This window comes from Echiichthys vipera (genome assembly GCF_963691815.1).
Source record: "Echiichthys vipera genome assembly, chromosome: 1".
In the NCBI taxonomy this organism is placed as follows: Eukaryota; Metazoa; Chordata; class Actinopteri; order Perciformes; family Trachinidae; genus Echiichthys; species Echiichthys vipera.
The window spans coordinates 27833718-27853215 of NC_139826.1; the positions used below are offsets into that span (position 1 = coordinate 27833718).

At 40.5% G+C, this 19498-nt stretch overlaps 1 protein-coding gene across 1 annotated transcript in view; it reads left to right on the plus strand.

Annotated features, from left to right (window-relative positions):
- The window catches only part of LOC310947143 (glypican-6-like), a gene marked incomplete at its 5' end in the record, with an annotated part of 155210 nt that overhangs the window by 91263 nt on the left and 44449 nt on the right, over positions 1-19498 (plus strand). The window contains one exon of the mRNA XM_083913841.1: positions 8808-8973. Within this exon, the coding sequence (XP_083769967.1) occupies positions 8808-8973 (166 nt within the window). The remainder of the gene's footprint in view (positions 1-8807; positions 8974-19498) is intronic.

Sequence of the window (19498 nt, forward strand, 5' to 3'; positions counted from 1 at the left end):
GGCCATACAGTGACTGCTGGGCACAGTAACTGCAATGCTGTAAAGATCCCTGTAAGATAATTGCGTTAGGAGGCACCATTTTAATGCAAATTTTCTAAAGGCTCACAGAGCTCAAGGGTAGCTTAAAACACTTTTCCTATTTTCAGTATGAAATATATTTCTTTGGTCAACACTAAAAAGCCACACTGAATGCAAAGAGTGCAGTTGAAACGGGTCTACAGTAAAGAAATTTATCCAGGTCTCTGTAATAGGCTGTCTAGAAACTGGGCCAAGTTTAATTAAATTGACAGAAACAGATTAATACCAGAACTTTAAAAAATGATTTAATATTCATCTAAATGACATTTGCAATGGTTCGCTGATGTTGAGTAGATGATACAGTATACTATATATTCTTTTGGCTCATCTGCAATGCTGCCATTATTTATACCATAGCAGTGGAACAGTGAATTTATTAAGGGGATAAGATATTCCAAAGTCATCCTGTTGACTAGTTTTTGTTTTATGATGGTGGTTTAAACTGGATTTAATGTCCTTGCCCAGGTACAGTGAATGGTTGGGGCTGAGCCAACAGAGAAAACAAAAGGGACAAGCACTCTCTCTCTCTCTCCTTCTGTCACTATAACAAATATATTTATATGCAAATGAGACTTTGAAATAAAATGATTCAAATAATGTGATAGGAAAATGTTATATTTAATCCGTGGGGTTTGAGTCATTGACAGTGGAAAGGGAGTGAGAGAGAAAGAGATTGCTGGGGATGCAATCTAAAAACTTCTTGTCCCTGTTTCAGTCACAGTAGACTAGTGAATTGCATGGAACAGTCAGATTTTACTCGTGGATTTTAATGTGTGATACTGATTTTGTCAATACAGAATGTAAAGTGCCTGCAAAGAATGACCAGAGCTCTTAAGGTTATAACTGCACATGGGCTGTCAGTAAATTAATATTGAAAGGGCACAATTAAATTTTGTGTTGGCTGCTTTTATGATCTGCTAACAAAATATTACTTAAACTTTGAGAAAATACATAATTTTAGAAATCACAAAGTGTGATTAGCAAGTGAAATATTATTTGGGAAATAAGCTCTCTCCAAAGCAAACACTGTGATTGGCATGTATTCGGTGCTGTTTTTTTGTCCAAATGTACCCGTAACACCTGCCCGGTCCTTCTGTTTGTCTTGTTCGGTTCTCTCTCCGTCTGTTTCATCTGTATCTGTCTATCTATTTTTTCTTGGTTTTTGTTTCTCTGCATCTTTGGCAGCATCTTTGGCTTCCTACACAGCCAGCTCTGTTTCTGTTTGCTTTTCTTTTTCTTCTTTGTACTCTCTCCAGCACTGCATGTGAATTACAAAATTTAGAAATGAAATGCCGGTTAATGTTAAAATCTAATGAGTGTGAAAGGCCATACAGTCTGATAGCAGACACCTATAGCACTATAATGCATATATAAATAATGTATGAACATATCAATTGGTAACAATTACCTTGATAAACACCTATTGTGTTTTAGAAAATCAAGTTTTTGTATTTTTTAAGAAGTGGAGGTTGATGTCTAAACTGTTGCTGAATGACAACATGCTGTAGTAAACCACAATTGTAATAATATGAATGGCCCTTAAAGACAAACCCAGGGCTCAGTTCCATGTAAACACACATACACATACACACATGCATTTGCTCACCTGGTCCCAATCACTTTTTTTTTTGTTTTATTGCATTGTTGCTCGTTAATTGTCTTTAGGTAGTAGTTAGTTTAGTTATGTGGGCGTATAATGTCCTTTACTGTCTTTGTTTCAAATATTCCTATGTTTTGCTGTGTCAATCAGTTGTAATAATATAAAATATGTCTTCATAGAAATTATAATAGTTGATAAATACTGTACATTAATAAACAAATGTCCTTGTCATGTTGATCTTTCAATATGGATAAGTAAAGAAGCTCAGGTAGTGATCCTTTTGGCCCTTTCAAGGGCATACTAGACATAAACTATAGTACAGAATTAAACTGCCTACAGTCTCCTGTGATGGCAACCAGCTGTCACTCAAAGTGGTATACCCTTAATTATGCATTAAGTTTAATAACTTCCACAATGGCTTCATTCTTGCATCATATGCAGCAGTGTGACAAAAAAAACAGCAACCCAAGACCTACTTCAACCTCTGCTTTGTGTAGAACTACAAACCCTACCACTGAGTAATCAGGCTGTCATGAACGGTTCAGAGATAACACACAAAGATGGTGGACCCAATGCAGACACGGACACGAAGTTAAAGTACAAATAAAACGTTTAGTAATATTAACAGACGAACGCAAAACACTACAGAGAAAACAGATAATATAACTAACAAAACAATCACGGGAAAAACAGGAACGAGGAGACGACGGAAGATCAGGGAGACGGACGGGAAACGGGAACACGGGAAACTATGGAGAAACAGAAAACAAACACGATTAGTAAACTTATGACCGGGAGCGTGATAACCACAACGAGAAAGGGGATGCCAATCCGGGGGGAATAGTTTGACCAGTAAAGGGTCTACAACGGTCCGGCGCTGCTTGCCTGTCAGCTCAAGGTATTTGTAGTGGCACAGGTGATCAGCTTAACAGGCTGCAGCTTGGGGGGAACTCCTACCGGACCTAGACAAACATGATCACACATACACAAGCAGGGATAGACAGACAGAGGGAGACAAACTCAAGCAAAAAGGAAGAGAGGAGGGTACTGACAGAACCAGGTCTTGACAGTACCCCCCTCAACGAGCGCCTCCAGGCGCTCCACCGGGCCTCCCAGAATGAGCCCGGTAGAAATCCCGGATCAGGGACGGATCCAGGATAAGGGATCTGGAGACCCAACTCCTCTCCTCTGGACCGTAGCCCTCCCAGTCCACCAGGTACTGGCAACCCCGACCACGGCGTTGCACGTCTAAAATGGAACTGACCGTGAATGCCGGATGGCCGTCAACGGTACGGGGGGGTGGTGGGGCGACGGCAGGCGGGCACAACGTGCTGGTGGTAACAGGTTTTAAATGGGACACATGGAAGGTCGGGTGAATCCTGAGGGATGCCGGAAGCTTCAGACGAACGGCACTGGGATTAACAATGGCTTCAATCTCGAACGGACCATTAAAACGGGGGGCGAGCTTCTTAGAAGCGACACTCAGGGGGATGTCAAGAAAGTTAAGCCTCACCCTTTGTCCGGGTCTGTATTTAGGCGCAGAGATGTGATTGGGGATCTGCCATCCTACGGTTCTGCTCCGCCGTCCGGAGCAACGCCCCACGGGTCTCCCTCCAAATCCGACGTACTCTTTGAGATGGTGTTGGACGGATGGAACAGCTATCTCAGCTTCCTGGGCTGGAAACAGAGGAGGTAAGTAGCCCAACGAAGCCTCAAAGGTGGACATACCTGTAGCGGTGCTGGTCACGGAGTTGTGGGAGTATTCGACCCAGGAAAGCTGCGAAGACCACGATTTAGGATTGCGGGCACAGATGCAACGGAGGGCAGTCTCCAAGTCCTGATTCGCCCTCTCCGTTTGACCATTAGACTGGGGATGGAACCCCGAGGATAGACTGACCTTAGCCCCTAAGGCCTGGCAGAAAGCCTTCCAGACACGGGAGGTGAATTGAGGACCACGGTCTGAGACGATGTCCGCAGGTATCCCGTGGAGGCGAAAAACATGGTCCACAAGGATTTGCGCCGTCTCCATGGCCGACGGCAGCTTAGAAAGAGAACCGATCCACAATCGTAACAATGGTGTCTTTACATTGGGATAAGGGAATTCCAGTAACGAAATCCAAAGGGATATGAGACCATGGTAGTCCGGGTACCAGGAGAGGGCGGAGAAGGCCTGCTGGAGGTCGATGAGAAGTCTTCCCTCGAGCGCAGACGGTGCAGGCCAGGACAAACTCCCTGGTTTCAGGAGCCATGGTCTTCCACCAGAAGTGGCGACGAAGAAGAGCTAGGGTTCTGGTGATTCCGGGATGACAGGAAAGGCGAGAAGAGTGTCCCCACTGAAGTACCTGGGAGCGAACGCTGGCAGGAACAAACAGGCGTCGAGAGCGCTGAGCCTGTCTGACAGTGGACTCGATTTCCCAGGTTAATGCTGCCATCACACAAGACGAGGGGACGATGTTCTCGACACCGGACTCCTCCTCCTCGGCTGGTCCAAACTGCCGCAAAAGTGCGTCCGGTTTAATGTTTTTGCTTCCTGGAATGTAGGTCAGGGTAAAGTTGAATCGACCAAAAAACAAAGCCCACCGGGCTTAGCGGGAGTTGAGTCTCTTGGCTGTCTGAATATTGGCCAAGTTCTTGTGGTCAGTCCAGACCACAAATGGGACTTCTGCCGCCTCCAGCCAATGTCACCACTCCTCCAACGCTAGCTTAACTGCTAGCAACTCACGGTTGCCGACGTCGTAGTTCTTCTCCGCAGGCGACAGCTTCTTAGAGAAGAAAGCACACGGATGAACCTTATTGTTAGACAATGTTCGCTGGGACAAAACCGCCCCTACTCCCAGATCTGAGGCGTCCACCTAGACGATGAACTGGAAACCAGAATCAGGTTGCACTAATACGAGAGCGGACGAGAAACGCTTCTTCATAGTCAGAAAGGCGCTGTTGGCGGCAGGAGACCAGTCAAACGGAGTAGAGGGGGATGTCAACCTGGTCATAGGAGTAACTACCTGGCTGTAGTTACGAATGAATTGGCGGTAGAAATTAGCGAAACCCAAAAATCTCTGAAGCTGCTTCCTGGAGGTGGGTGTCGGCCATTCGGTCACAGCAGTGACTTTGGCAGGGTCAGCCCTAACCTGTCCACTCTCCACAATATCGCCCAAAAATGCTACAGATGACACATGGAACTCGCATTGTTCGGCCTTAACAAATAGACGATTCTCCTGGAGACGCTGAAGAACCTGACGAACGTGCACCACATGTTCATTCAAGTCCTTAGAGAAGATCAGGATGTCATTTGGTTAAACAAAAACGGAGCGATTGAGCATATCACGAAGCACGTCATTGAGCCTGAAAAACAGCTGGGGCATTAGCTATTCCAAAAGGCATGACCATACTGGGTCCGTTTCACAAAGCAGGTTAAAAAAACTCTGAGTCTAACCCTGAACTCTGAGTTGATCTACTCTGAGATAGGAAACTCTGAGTTTTCAGTTCCAGAACAGCAGATTTGCGTTAGGTTGATCAACTCAGAGTAGTTTGGCACAACCTCATGGTGACGCCTCATTTTGAGCATGTTTTACATGGTAAAGTAAATATTACCGTAAGTGGCTGTTTTATATGTTGTATGTTGTATAAAAAACTCCCATTTACAAAAAAACACAGCGCAACACACAATATCTGCTGTGATATAAGAGCATTACTGGTTGTTAATGTTGGAAATGTAAGGAGGGATGAGATGGACTGTGACATGAAACGGTGTTGTGCGTATTCAGCACCCCTGCCGTGAAATAGACCCCCTCGCATTATAGATGATATTCTGGATCAGAAGGCTATTGTTTCCACCTATAGGAGTAGTTTATATACAGCTAACCCAATTAAAAGCACACACTTTTGAACCTATAAATAGCAAGAAAAGCAGGGATTATATTCAGGAAACCCTAAGTCAAATACATTCAACTTTCTCAAAAGATCCATTTCATTCATTTTGTAATTATGGCTGCAGTATATTAAGGACGTCTATGCGCGGTCTGATAATCATCTCCCGACGAATATTTAATTCTCTTTGCGGTAATGCGTCACCTTCATCCACGGGATCGTTATCAAAAGGACATGCCATGGTAGTGGAAATAGTCACCACCTAATATAACTTCTGTATAGGCCTACTGAATGATTTTATACTTTGTATAAAAAAACTCCCTTTTGCAAAAAAACGCAGCGCAACACACAATATCTGCTGTGATATGAAACTGTACCGCTCAAAAAGAGAATTGCCTTGAAATGCAAGAACATCTATAATCAATAGTTTGATAATCATCTCCCGACGAATATTTAATTCTCTATGCAGTAATTCTGCACCTTCATCCACGGGATCGTTATCAAAAGGACATGCCATGATAGTGAAAATAGTCGCCACCTAATATAGTTTATGACTGATTTTTGCAATGATTTTCTGAAAAAACAGACGACAGAACTATACTACGCCAAAACTCGCGTGCTGACTGAATGAATGAGGAAATCAAACACTGTGTGTGGCTGAAAGAGGGCGGAGACAGAGAGAAACTCAAGGTTTTCTGAGAAAAACCTGGTCCCGACCAGGTTAGTTTCAGAGAGCATGTTACCATGGTAACTGACCGAGAGGTTAAGTTACCTCTCTTTGTGAAACAGGCTAGAGTTACCCCTCTCTCTCTGGTTTGAGTTACCTCCCTTTGTGAAACGGAAAACTCAGTTTCCCTCATTTCAGGGTTAACAGACTCAGAGTTTTCACTACACCTGCTTTGTGAAACAGGCCCCAGGTCTTGACACAGGCTGTACTAATCTATTGGTGAGGGAGGCCATTACAAACATATAAACTATTTACAAATTTGGCCAAATTAATGTAATCATTTTATATAATACTACTTCCTATACCAGTAAGCCGTCAGATGTTTTTTTGGATGATTCTCATATAATCTTGTGAAATTGCGAGAATCCAGCTGCCATGCAAGCTAAATATGCTGTTTCTAGCTAACCCATCTTACAAAGACACAAGTGAGTGGCCCTGGTGCTGTAAGATTAACCACATTGCAAATGTGTCAGCATTGCTTAGCGTACCATTAAACAATAAACAGCAATGCTTTGTGTAGAACTACATTCCGTGGCTTCCAAACACTGCAGACCAATGAATTCTTCATGTTACACAAGGACAAATATTACACATACACACTCAACATGACGTACACGAGTATGAGAATAAAAAAAATTATGTAATAATAAAATCGATCCCTTGTGACCGATCCCAGCTGACATCGGGCGTGAGGCGGTGTACACCCTGGAAAAGACGCCAGTCTATCGCAGGGCACATAGAGACAAACAGAGACAGACAACCATTCACACCTACAGGCAATTTAGAGTCACCAATTAACCTAACTGTGGGAGGAAGTCGCAGAACCCAGAGAGGACCCACTCAGATACAGGGAGAACATGCAAACTCCAAACAGAAGGGCCCCAGCCTGGATTCGAACCAGGAATCTTCTTGCTGTTAGGCGACAGTGCTAAACATGTGACACATGAATAGTTTTCCAGGCATGTCAGCCGGGAAATGTGCTAGCAGCCTAGTTCCATAGCCTTCTTATAAGACATCGCTTGATGTCAGTGGCAGATTACAAATGTCAAAGATGGTTCACTGTTCTTGTTGCCACCTGCCAAGCAGCAGTGGTAGTATATACACTAATAACTTACATTTCTGACTTCCCCCTGTCTGTATCTTTCGTTTTCTCTCCCTTATTTTCTCTCATCTCTAGGCTCCTCTTTTTCTCACTGACACACATATGCACACACAGGTGGTCTGGCCAAAAATCAAAGACAGGCTACAGTGTTCTAACTGTAGACAAGACTGAAGCAGTAATACAGTGCCATAGCAAAACATCAGATGTTGCTATGGAGCTACAAGGGTGCACCAATGTTTTTCTTTTTTCAGGTCGATCTCACTTTCATCTTCAGCTGTATTTGTATCACAGGCTCTTGCTCACTTGGCTCTGTGTTGTCTGTCTCTGCATGTTTCTTTTTTTTTCTTACAACAGTAATACTGTTAACACGAGTCAAATTAACAATACTAATCATGCAAAAGAATAAGGTAGAACCCAAATTGAATAATGAATAAATATTTCTCAGGATAAAAACCTCATATTAACTCCTCCGTCCTGAAAGAGAGATTATTGTTTTTTTTGGGTTTTTTTTTACTGTTTGAGTTTTTCCATATCTGAATCAAGGCAAAGTGTGTTTGAGGCTGTATTAAATGGATAAAATATAACTTGATCTGACTTTTAGAAATGAGCAATGGATTTGTTCTGATGGATGGACATGGCATTGCTCTAGAATTAGACTTAATTATTGTTTTAAACTGTCTCTTCAAATAATTTTCTAGGATGGGTAGATTGATTCCTCTGCCACAGCTAAACCATCTAAGTATAGACGATAGTGTCCATTTATGTGGTCCTTCTTATGACAACTGACCGATCTGACACACACAAACGCACACACACACACACACACACACACACACACACTAACACACACACACACATACCAGGAGTCTCCAGAGTCTGCTGGACAAAATCTAAAGTCAAGCATGAATACAGAGGCTGACAGGCCAATTATCAGATGTACTCTTCGTTCTGCATCCCGTCCTCTGAAGGGAAGCAGATGTGAGAATCCTGTCACTTTAACTCAAGCCAGTACAATGACATGACCCAACAACAAAAGGCACAGCCTTCACAAGGAATCAAGATGGACAGAGTTGTAAACATCGCCATGTCATAGGATTTTATCTGGTGGGTTTTCACATTTCAAGCTTCACAAGATGTGATGTAGTGCAGGATTTTTGTTAGAAGTTGAAGTGTGTCTGACTTTTTCCCCTCCTGAACTTTCAATTGGGAATTGCATTCCATACTATTGATGCTTTTTTTCTGTGGCAATCTCATGATGTTTTGTAGAACTCTAGAAATGTCTGAAAACGTGGTTCGGCATTGTTGTTTTATCACAACTTCTCGCTCCATTGGAGGAATCATACAGCATGTCCTGATACAATTACTACAGTTAAATGAGCTGAAAAGAACTGACACGACAAAACTGAAATAAAAAATCTCTCTTTGCTTTACAGGTGAATGTAATCCCGGCGTGTGTCAGAGCCTTGACCAAGATGCTGTACTGTCCATACTGTCGCGGCATGCCTGGGCTGAAACCCTGTCACAACTACTGTCACAACGTTATGAGGGGCTGTCTCGCAAACCAGGCAGACTTAGATGCTGAATGGAACCTCTTCATCGGTAGGAAAGAAAAGATTAAAATTCAAATGGAGTGTCCTTGCACCTCTTTCTCATCTTCTCTTTGTCATCTTTGTGTGTGTCTTTGTGTCTGTGTGTCTGTCTGTCTGTCTGCCTGCCTGCCTGCCTGCCTGCCTGTGTGCGCACTTGTACTTCTAAGGCTTCATGTTACTTTTCCGAGGCAGTGTCTTTGAATAGTCTCTGTGGGAATTCAGTAGGCTGTACTTTGTTAGATTCAGCTTTAAAGGATTTACAGAGACAAAACTGAAGTCTTATTTGTGCAACCATTCCGTCTTTTTTCTGTCTAAAATGTTGTTTGCTGTTGCTGGAACCCTGGCATAGTGCTTAAAGCTCTGGTCCCTGCTGTTTGGGATTGATAAAGGAGAGCAGATCCTAGGCAAACACATTTTCTATAGTGTTTCCAGCTGAGCTTGGTGAGTAATATAGCACTTCGGTTAGGCTGTAAGTAGCTGGATGCTGTAAGCCCTCCTGTTAAATGGATACCAAGGAGGCACATGGAGTGTTCCCTCTGGATCTTTTGTAGGCTAATGCTTTATTTGTTATGTACCCCAATCCCAGCCTCCCACCCACACTAACTGATTCATTTTAAAAGGGGTAACATTTTTTTTAAGAGACATCCCTGAAGACTGTGTGTCAAGTGAACTGCACTTCTAAGCTTTGGGCTGTTTTGTGCCAGGCCTGTCATCCGAGAAACCATCAGATGACGTACCTCTTGTTCTCTCTGATGGCATGTCTGAAGTCTCAGATCAACACAGGCCCCTATGCACTGAATGAGATGTCTCAGAGCTTTATGACATGTGTTAAAAAGTTAGTGTCTTGTTCGGTTGTGAAGAGGCAAATCTATTGCCGCAAAGGGACGCTCTGCTTGACAGTAATGGGAAAGCTGTTGTTGCAACAGAATGATGAATCTGGTTAGACAAAAACACCCTCGGGGTGAAGAAAAAGTGGATTTTTAATTTTGAACCACTTTTTGTGCAGACGTTGTTTTTTGGTTTGTTGATGATATTATAATTAGGACTGTAGAACCCAAGGGATGTTTATTTTCACCGTGAAAGACTAATTTTTTTATGTCACCTGACATTTTGTATTCATTATCTGTTGCTAAAGAACTTCGATTTGCTTACCATGCAGCTTGCAAGAAATATTGATTTGCCTTTCAGAGACAACTCACAGGTCAGTTCTCGCTACTGGAGCACATCTTTGCATTATAGAAATGTATGGATTGAGCCCATACATAGTCTGTCTTTGTCATCCCTTCAAATCATCACTTATTAGAGAAGGTTAGATTAGAGGCAAAGCCTTCCATTTTTAAGAGCCCTCAATGACATTTACGTGTAAAATTTGTTCATGCTTAAATGTCACTACTGATACAATTGATTTGTTAAATCACAATAGAAAAGAGTGTCAAGGATGAGAGTCAAAGCTTTTTATTTAGCTTCAAAATTCAACAGAAAAGAAAAGATGAGTTCTGAAAATGGTCTGTAATCTTTTTAAATCCAACTGAATCAGGGACGTTTATGTAACAAATAACATTTCTTCTTTTATTAAAAACAGAAACAAAAATAGAAGAATGTCAAGATTGCTAAACTAAAACCAGACCATGTTTTTCCTCTCTCTCTTTCCCTCGACTGTTCAAAGTCGAGCTTGCGTCATTATTACTTAGAGGAACATAGTAACTGAAAAGACTATTGCAACATCTGTTTCTGGAAAGAGATTTCTGAAGATAAGACACACTGAATAAAACAGGGTCAACAGATTTATGTTATGTTCAACATTTTAAATGCATTGTTACATTTAGTTAAATACAGTGAATCAGTAAAAACAAAACATCTTGGGTTTATAACCTGAAATGAACATTCACTGGATTTCCGTTTTTTTTTTTAAATGACATTACTTTATTCCGGTTTCTTCTGAAGTCATGATTCAATATGGTTCACGATAGACAGACAATTTATGAGTGGAAAAGATCCCTTTATTTATAGCTACAAAATATGTTTTCTCTTATCTTTTCCTTTTCGATTGCGTTTAATTTATCCACGATCTTTACCGCCATCTTGTCAATGCCATCAGCTGACGTGAGGGACGTCACAGCAAAACTAGAAAAGTGAAAAGTAGATACCACCATCTAATAGTTGAAAAGAGTAATGTGATTAATTTCGACACTGATATAAATAGTCATGTTTGTATTGCGGATTTACTGTCACGCAGAGTATAGTTACATTCCTACTTTCTCAATAATATGTTAGCTATGAGATTACAGCACCTAAATTATTAATACTGGCTGCATTCAGTTAAAGTAAACCAGTTCTATGAGTGAAAATGGCTACCTATAATTTTAAACTCTGCATGTGGTATGTACAGCACCTCATATGGGCTGTGATTAAAGTGAAATGAACACTGCCAAGCATTTTCTTTTTAAACAGATTAAATATAACAAGCTGGCTTACAACCATTTTTCCTCACTTTGAATTTAATTCCTAGATAATGATTGAAATGCAGAGACATAATGTGTCAAATGAGGTAAGCCTCTCTAATGGAACAAGCATGAAGTCTGTCCAGGCCAACTGTGTGTGTGTGTCTGTCTGTATCTGTCTGTGTGTGTGTGTCTGTCTGTGTGTCTGTGTGTCTGTGTGTCCTTGACTCATTTCCAGCTCAATATGAGTAAAATAGTAGAATTGAGAAATGTGGTCAAGAATATTATCTTTAACTTAGCATTTGTAAGCCTTAGTGAAATGGCTAAAAATATTTTAGACTAACCATGCGTTAGTTGCATGGGTGCGGGAAGGAGGGTGCTGAGGGAGCTTTGCTTACTGTGTAAGGCAAGAGCGAAGGCCACCTCCAGCACCTTCAATTGAAAGTAAATCCAACTACTTTTGATATTTTTTGTTATTAATGTAGGGTTGTATCCTTGTATTAAATAGTTGGTTGTAGAAACTATAGCACCCTACAATGTATTTGATGTAAAAGTTGTTCGGAAAAATTGGCATAACAACATAACAGAATGTATATAACATTAGTGTCTGTATATATACTGATAAATAGCGGAATGTTGATGTGTAATATTCAAGTGTATTCCTTATCATTTAGCGTCTGGCATAGTTAGCTTAATTCTGAAGATATTTAATTTGATAAGGTTGTCGACAGGAAGTGAAGCAGCTTGTAACGTGCTATGGTGTTGTTGTAAAGGAAAAGAGGGAGAGCAATTTTGTGGCAGTACCAGGCAGTTATGGCATTTGCGGTTGCTGCGGAAGGAAAGTGTGTAAGTGTACGCACAAAGTCACTCGCACACATTTATTTTCTCCTTTTTTGTTTTTCCACAAACAAACAAGAGTGCAGCACTGAAACAGCTGTGGAGGGTTAGGGTAAGCAAAAATATCTTCCCACACACATTGTTAGTTGATGACATTTGATTTGAACAAACTTTTGAAAACTTATTATCTAAGAACTAATAGAAATATAATATAAGTCAGCTGTAGGGAGTAGAAATTAAAGCTTTTAAAGCCAGTTTTCAATAATGACAGCATCAAGCACGACAACAGCTATTTATGCATTGTTTTTCTGCATCCTGTTAAACATTTATAGAAATGTTCTTGACATGTTCCCTCATTCGCAAAACACATAATTCATGGTGACATTAACTACAGCTGCTGACATGACTGTAACACAGCCCACCTCTCTCTTTCTCTCTGACAAAAACAGAAAAACAGATTTAACCACAACACATGAAAGTCACATCCCACGGCTGATTTTCTATTTTGTTTGAAAAATGAGGATCAGGATTTATCTGTCATCACTTTGTCCCAAAAAAATATGTAATTCATCTGATGCAATACAGCAGAAGACACACGGGGTCTCTAGTTTCGACAGTGCCATACTGCTTGTCATGCACTGAATGTCTCAGTGGTCCCCAATAACAGGTGCATACTGTACCAGCCTTCTTTTCTCTGGGCATAAAAGTAAATAAATGTACATGAATCCAAATTCATACAAACCGCTTCCATGTCTCCTCCTCAGCCCACGTGACATTAATATAATCATGTCGTTATCCGCCCATGTCTGTGAGGGTCGAGCCAAAATAGGTGACCACACAGACTGTTCGCATAGCAGTAGTGTACAGCACACGCATGCCAAACTTTACAGTAGAAATAAACATGTTTACACCCTGGTAGAAACACATTTTTCCTCTCTTTACCTAATTCCCCCACTCATTAGACCTGTACAGGGTTGAATTTTTATATAACTCATCCGTTAAATAATGTTGAGACTTAAAGTTATGCATAATTAAGGTTATGGTCGCAGATGGATAGCATAGAAGACTGTAGGCTTCTTTCTGCCCGCCTCAGCTCCATCCACGCTCCACCTCTTTGCCCATTTTTTTATTTACTGCCAAGAAGGTGAAGGCTGGGGCCACCCACATTGATTCCCATCAAAAAATAAAGCCCATTTGTCCCCCCTTCCAAAAGTATCAAAATCTTAAAAGGAGCTGTACTCCTACTGTAGATCCAACGGAGTAATGGCATCCTGAGCAGAAAATGATATCAGACCACAAACAATGACTGCGGCTAGGAAGAGATAGTTTTTGCCTGAATATCCGCTGGCTGCACAGGAAAGCCAGAAATATTATAAGTTGACCCCAGAGGCTAAATTGTTGTAGATGGGTTCTGAGATTGAAGAAATGCAAACAAGCCAGAACCTCTTTTCTCTATCCCAGAATGTTAACACCTGCAGCAAGACTTTTCTCCAGTACTGACACTCTTTCATGGAAAGTAGAAAAACAAATAGTTATTAATAAAGACATAAAAACAATAACAACAGAGCTGGATTTTAGTTGTAAGCATGTTAACATACTGTCAACATTTTCTCAAGTTCTCTAAATGCTGCACAAAGCCATTAAAATGTTGCTTTACATAGAGCCCAGAGGAATTTATGAGACACGCTGTAACACCAAACAAATCAACAAGACTTACGAGCTTGAGATTGAAAGTAAATTCTAGGCAAACTGACAAATTTATAACCACTCACTATTTTGATGTGCACGTGAAAACAAGCAGTTTGGATATTAAAGTATGTACACTGCAGGTTTTACAAGTATTTCTGGGGAGAGTATAAAAAATGTGCCAGTGCTTTGTTTATTCCTCAAATCTGTGTAACATTGAAACAATAATAACCTTGGTGAATACTTTGATGTAGCCCACATATCACTATGCAGAAGAAGAATGATTACAGCATCGTGTCATACATTTCAAAGTTACAGTCACGGTACAGTAGTTTACAGTTTGTAAAGGTTACCGTAACGACTTTGTGGCTTTCAGGCTGCAAATGGAAGACAGACTGTCAGTGAACAATGAGCATAAACCTGAGGAAGGATATGATTTACCTGTTCGTACCTGAGAGTGATTTCAGGCATGTGTGTGTGTTTGAATGTACAGGGAAAGAATTCATGGTTTGGCCAATGGGTGATACCACACCATCAGTCACCTGCCATCGTGACAAATTTACCCAGCTCTGCATCATGACAGACACATCATTATCATTTTTCTTGTCAGCACCTTGTTAAAATACCCTCAGAGACAGAGACAGGGAGGACACATGCTGTTATTCACACACTGATGCAGTTTTTCAGGCTTACTCCTTGCTCAACACCATTTTTCATTGTTCCCTGGTACATGGGCAAAACGAATTACATGTTTTAATTGACTTTTTGATAGGCCCCATCCCAAATACAGTGATTGACCAATCACAACTTTGCAACAGTAGCCAGGCACAGCAGGCTCATTGGGATAGATGCTAGATGCTATGTATACCGAACATCACTGGCATGACAATACTGACACACTGTGCAAGCGCCAACACCTAATTTAGCAGCTAGCCAGCTATGAAGAGTTAAGGTTAGGTTTAAAGATGGGTTGGGGTAGGGTTGCATCCTGTTACTTTTAAGATAGATTGCATCTTCATGTATGGATTATAAAGTGAATTGTTGCTGTGTTTGGCCTCATATTTATTCACTACAATGGTGCGTTGTAGCAGGGTTCAAACAGCTTGTGTTGACGCCTGCTCAGTTTTAGGGCGCACTTACACTGTCCATCTGTACCGTGCCCAAGCACGTTTCACAGCTAAAGTCTAGTCCGTTTGACCAGTGTGAGTGCAACCGTACCGCGCCTCGGCGGGACCGTTTGGGAGAGGTGGGCTTTTCTGAAGCATATTTGCACATGCACAAGCACGAGGCCTACGGCGGTTCTGACGTCATTTATGTGCGCCTGTTCGGACATAGAAAAAAAGGACGGACCATGCGCGGACATTTAAAACAATGGCGAGGAAAGGTTCACGTTGGTGTGATGCGGAGGTGGAGTGTTTACTGCAGATTTGGTCAGATGAAAATATTCAAAAATAGTCGGACAAGAAGCACAAAAACTCAGAGGTCTATGGAAAGATTTGTAAACAAAGCGACGCATCGCGATGGGGCAGCCGAGGCCCAGGTAGTGTGAGTACAAACGGGCCTGGCCCGCGGGGGGAGAGGGAGTGGGGGACAAGTTCCCTAAAGCACGGGGCATGGTACGGATGGACAGTAAGAGTGCGCCCTTATTGTGCCTGTTACATTCGGTATATACTACCATCCATCAGGTTGTCGATTTCCCACATGTTGAAGGAGTGTGCACGGGGCTTAAGTACGAGCAATACGTCATCTTAAGAGTTTTAGGAGATTCTATGCTCTTTCTGAAACCAAAAACACAAGAGCATAAATATAAAGAGTGGTTTATCTGCTCTAAGGTAAAATGCAATCGTCAGCATGTCTATCAAACTACTTACAGTGGCAATCAAATACCGAGCATTAGCATATCATTAACTACCTTTAGCTACCTATCATTGAACTATTACTTTGTGGGATTAGAGGGTCTGTTACAAAAAAAAGCAAGACTAGCAAGTGCACTGTGTAGTATTTCCACTTTTCCACTGTGTGAAAACTGGTCCTGCTATCGTTTTGTAACATTAGCAGTTGTTTTGCCCTTTTTTTGGATTTCAGAAAGTTGACGCTACTGTATCAAACCTCCAGCTAAAGTTACCATAGCATTACATTCACCAGACACAATGAGTCCTCATCCTAAAAGCTCCTTTCCCTATAATGTTAACAGTGAAAACATAATATTTAAAAATATGATCAAGTAGCTATGCAGCCAAACAATGTTATGTTAGAACAAAACAGTCTAAGTAACTGAGTCTAAGTCTGTAATTTCCCATGCTTAGAAAACTAAGAATAACTCGCTCTAATCTGCAATACAAGAACAATATTTCTTCTTTATCCCCTCAGTCTTTTAGCCTGATATCAAGTAGTGCCTTTTCAACACTGTCTTTTAAAACAAGTCAACTTTTATCTCTGTTGAAATCATGGACCCATTGTTAAAGAAAAAAATGAATCCAATACCAATGTTATCGTACAGAATGTGCCGTTTGAAAAGGAAAAGATTTTCAGTAAAGGTAATGAACTTCTGCTTGCTTTATATGAGAAGGGAGTTATGTGGAGAGTAAATAACATTTTATTTCCTTATTGCATGCACAGGGCTGTGCCTGTGTCTACATTATCTCTCCTAATTAAGATATAGGCTGTTGTTGTCCTCTGTTGAGTCCTTTGACACCACAGTGTAAGCGATCCTTATTGATTTTATTTGCTCATTTCTTTTTAATTGCATGGATTGTGTCCCAGTGTAACTGGACCTCCCCGCAATCCTCCAGTTCACGAGAATTCAAAGCAATATTTTTTTCCTGTCCTCCAGGAAGGACTTGTGTGTGATGTCTGTGAGATTATAAAGATGAATGTCCTGTCAGTGCTTTACTTCAAATGATATAGATAGCTTAGCAGAAACTAAGCTCGCACTGTGCTTTTACTGCAGTGTAGCCTTAAAGATGTCTACAAATTATATACCTTGCTTACTCTAAAGCTCCACTCACCACTCACCATCCACATACTTTACCTAGTAGAGATCTCAAGTATAACAAAAAATACAGCATCTTTGAGTGAAACCTGAGACATTTACCAGGCACAGATACACACATGCACACAAAGGCACTCAAGCTGACTGAGTATCAAGCATGATGGTCTCAGTAACAGACATGGCAGGAACAAACAAGCTTGCTAGTAGGTTCCTGCCTGTCAGGGCGCTGAAGGCTGGATGACTCACTTAGCCAGTGGAAATTATCTCCATATCCTCAGCATCATCAAGAACCAGTGTGTTTTCTGTATAATTGCTTTTGGCTATGCAAAATCTGCAAGACGCTGCTTTTCTGTATATGTGTCAGGAATGCTTTTCCAGCTATACTTTATATAAGCAACATTTTGGTCATACTGTACCAAAGCTGATGTTTTATTTAATAGTTTTTTTTTGCCTCCACACAGATTCACACTGACTCCTATTCTTACTTTGTTAACCCCATTTTTTATATTCATGGAAAGCATACTTGTTTATAATAATTATATATTTTGATGATATAACAGTTTTTAGACGCTTCAAAATTCACTATACCTAAAGGAATTGTTTGACATTTTGGGGAATGTAATTATTTACTTGTGTACTTGTTTTCTTGCTGAGAAGCAGATGAAATTGTCTATCATCTCTCATGTTTGAACAGTAAATACGAAGCCTCAGCCACCAGCCAGTAAGCTTAGCCATTAGACATTAGCCTACCATCTCTATAGCTCACTGACATTTTACATCTTGTTTGTGTAATCCGAACAAAAAAACGCCAATTTGTGATTTTCCTCTCTGTTTCAAGTCTTTATGCTAAGCTAACGCTAATCGCCTACATATAGCAGACAGAGACATGAGAGTGGTATCAGTCTTCTCATCTAACTCACTCAGAAAGCAAGCAGCAGTATTTCTTGTATTTCTCAGTACCTTGGTGGTAACCATTTTCCAAATCATTAATTTTATATTTTATAGCGTGATTATTTTTCCTTTTTTTGTATCTTCTTGGCAGCTGCATTTGTATTAATTTAATTAATGTATGACAGATTTGCTTGAGTTGAATTGATTATCCATAACACTGAACATCACATCTGCTTTAATGTTTCCTTTACCTTTAAACATAACCAGACACTTTGTCATAAGAGAAAATAGCTAAATAAACAGCTGAAAGGCAGCACAGGATAATACATTTATCCAGCAGAAGCACTAGTGTTGGAGACTTAGATAATGTAAAGTATTCCAGACATAGCCGAAAGCGAATAAAACAGAAAACAACTATCAAAAAATATGTGTTTCTTAAGCAACGGTCCAGATGTAAGTGCATACAAAAATTCCTGTGAAGACTCTCTGAGAAAGACAGATACATTGGCAAGTTAGTGATTCTCTTCTCTCTTGCAGCTGCAAACTGGAAGACGTGTTACAGGCAACTGATGTCAGACATCTGTAAGCAGTGAAGTGGTTTTGGCAGTGTTTGTGTTTAGACAAGGAGACTTCAGAGTAAGAGGGAAAGGGTTTCTTCACACTCGTTACACAAACAATGAGTTTTCAACATAATCATGAGTTTCACATTGGATGTGTCTGAAAAGTTAGTTTAACAAATGAAAGTGGAAGATTATTGATACTGTATCAAACCTGTATCAATAATGTAATCTGATCCTGAGTTGCCTCATTTAATTTCTTGCTTGTCTGTTGACTTTATAAATGACATGAATCATCTGTAAGCCATTTGGTACTGCTCTACTTAAAATAAAACACAAGTGCGTCACTGTACTGTAGAACATATTGACAGATACATAATGTGTTTGTAATCTCTTCTTGAATGTTGCGTGTGTTTTTGTCCACGGAGACCGAGCCTCTCAAAGAAAGGTCAGAGAGCTCAGTGGTCTGTTGGGACAAAAAATAATCCATAGCTTTACCCCGGTCAGTTTCTGTAGGGCAGTTTAACTGCTCTGGCTTCTTCAACATAATCTACAGGTCTTGTGTAATGATTGTTACATTTTACACATATCTTGACTGGAAATTGTAGCATTTCAGACAGTTTATAGCTTACTTTTTATAATACTATCGAACAGAAAAAACCCAATATGCAGATAAAGGTATCCCCGGCTGCTTGCTTTATTCAGTAATTTCTTTCTGTTTTTGCATATTGACAAATTTATGAAACACTTTAACACAGGCTTGTTTACTTTTTGCGTTAATTGTGTCCTAAAACCCACACAAAACAAGCTTTTTTTCCACAACAGCAATGTTTTGGTTTTCAGCAGGTTGAGCCTGTAACCTTTTGTAGCTTCTGCATGGAATTAAAAAGCTAAAGGAAACCAAAACATGTTGTTTACATACAAAGACTAATTTGAAAGAGTGAATGGTGATTCAGTCATTATTTGAGTTATAGAGCATTTACTCTGATTATAACTTTAATACATGTAGAATAAACTGCTTAATGTGTTTACACAATTGTTTTTATAATGTAGGCATTGCTTTTCTCTGCTTATAATCATGGACTGGGTGTAAAATGCACTGACTGAATAATTATCTTTGGACATTTTACG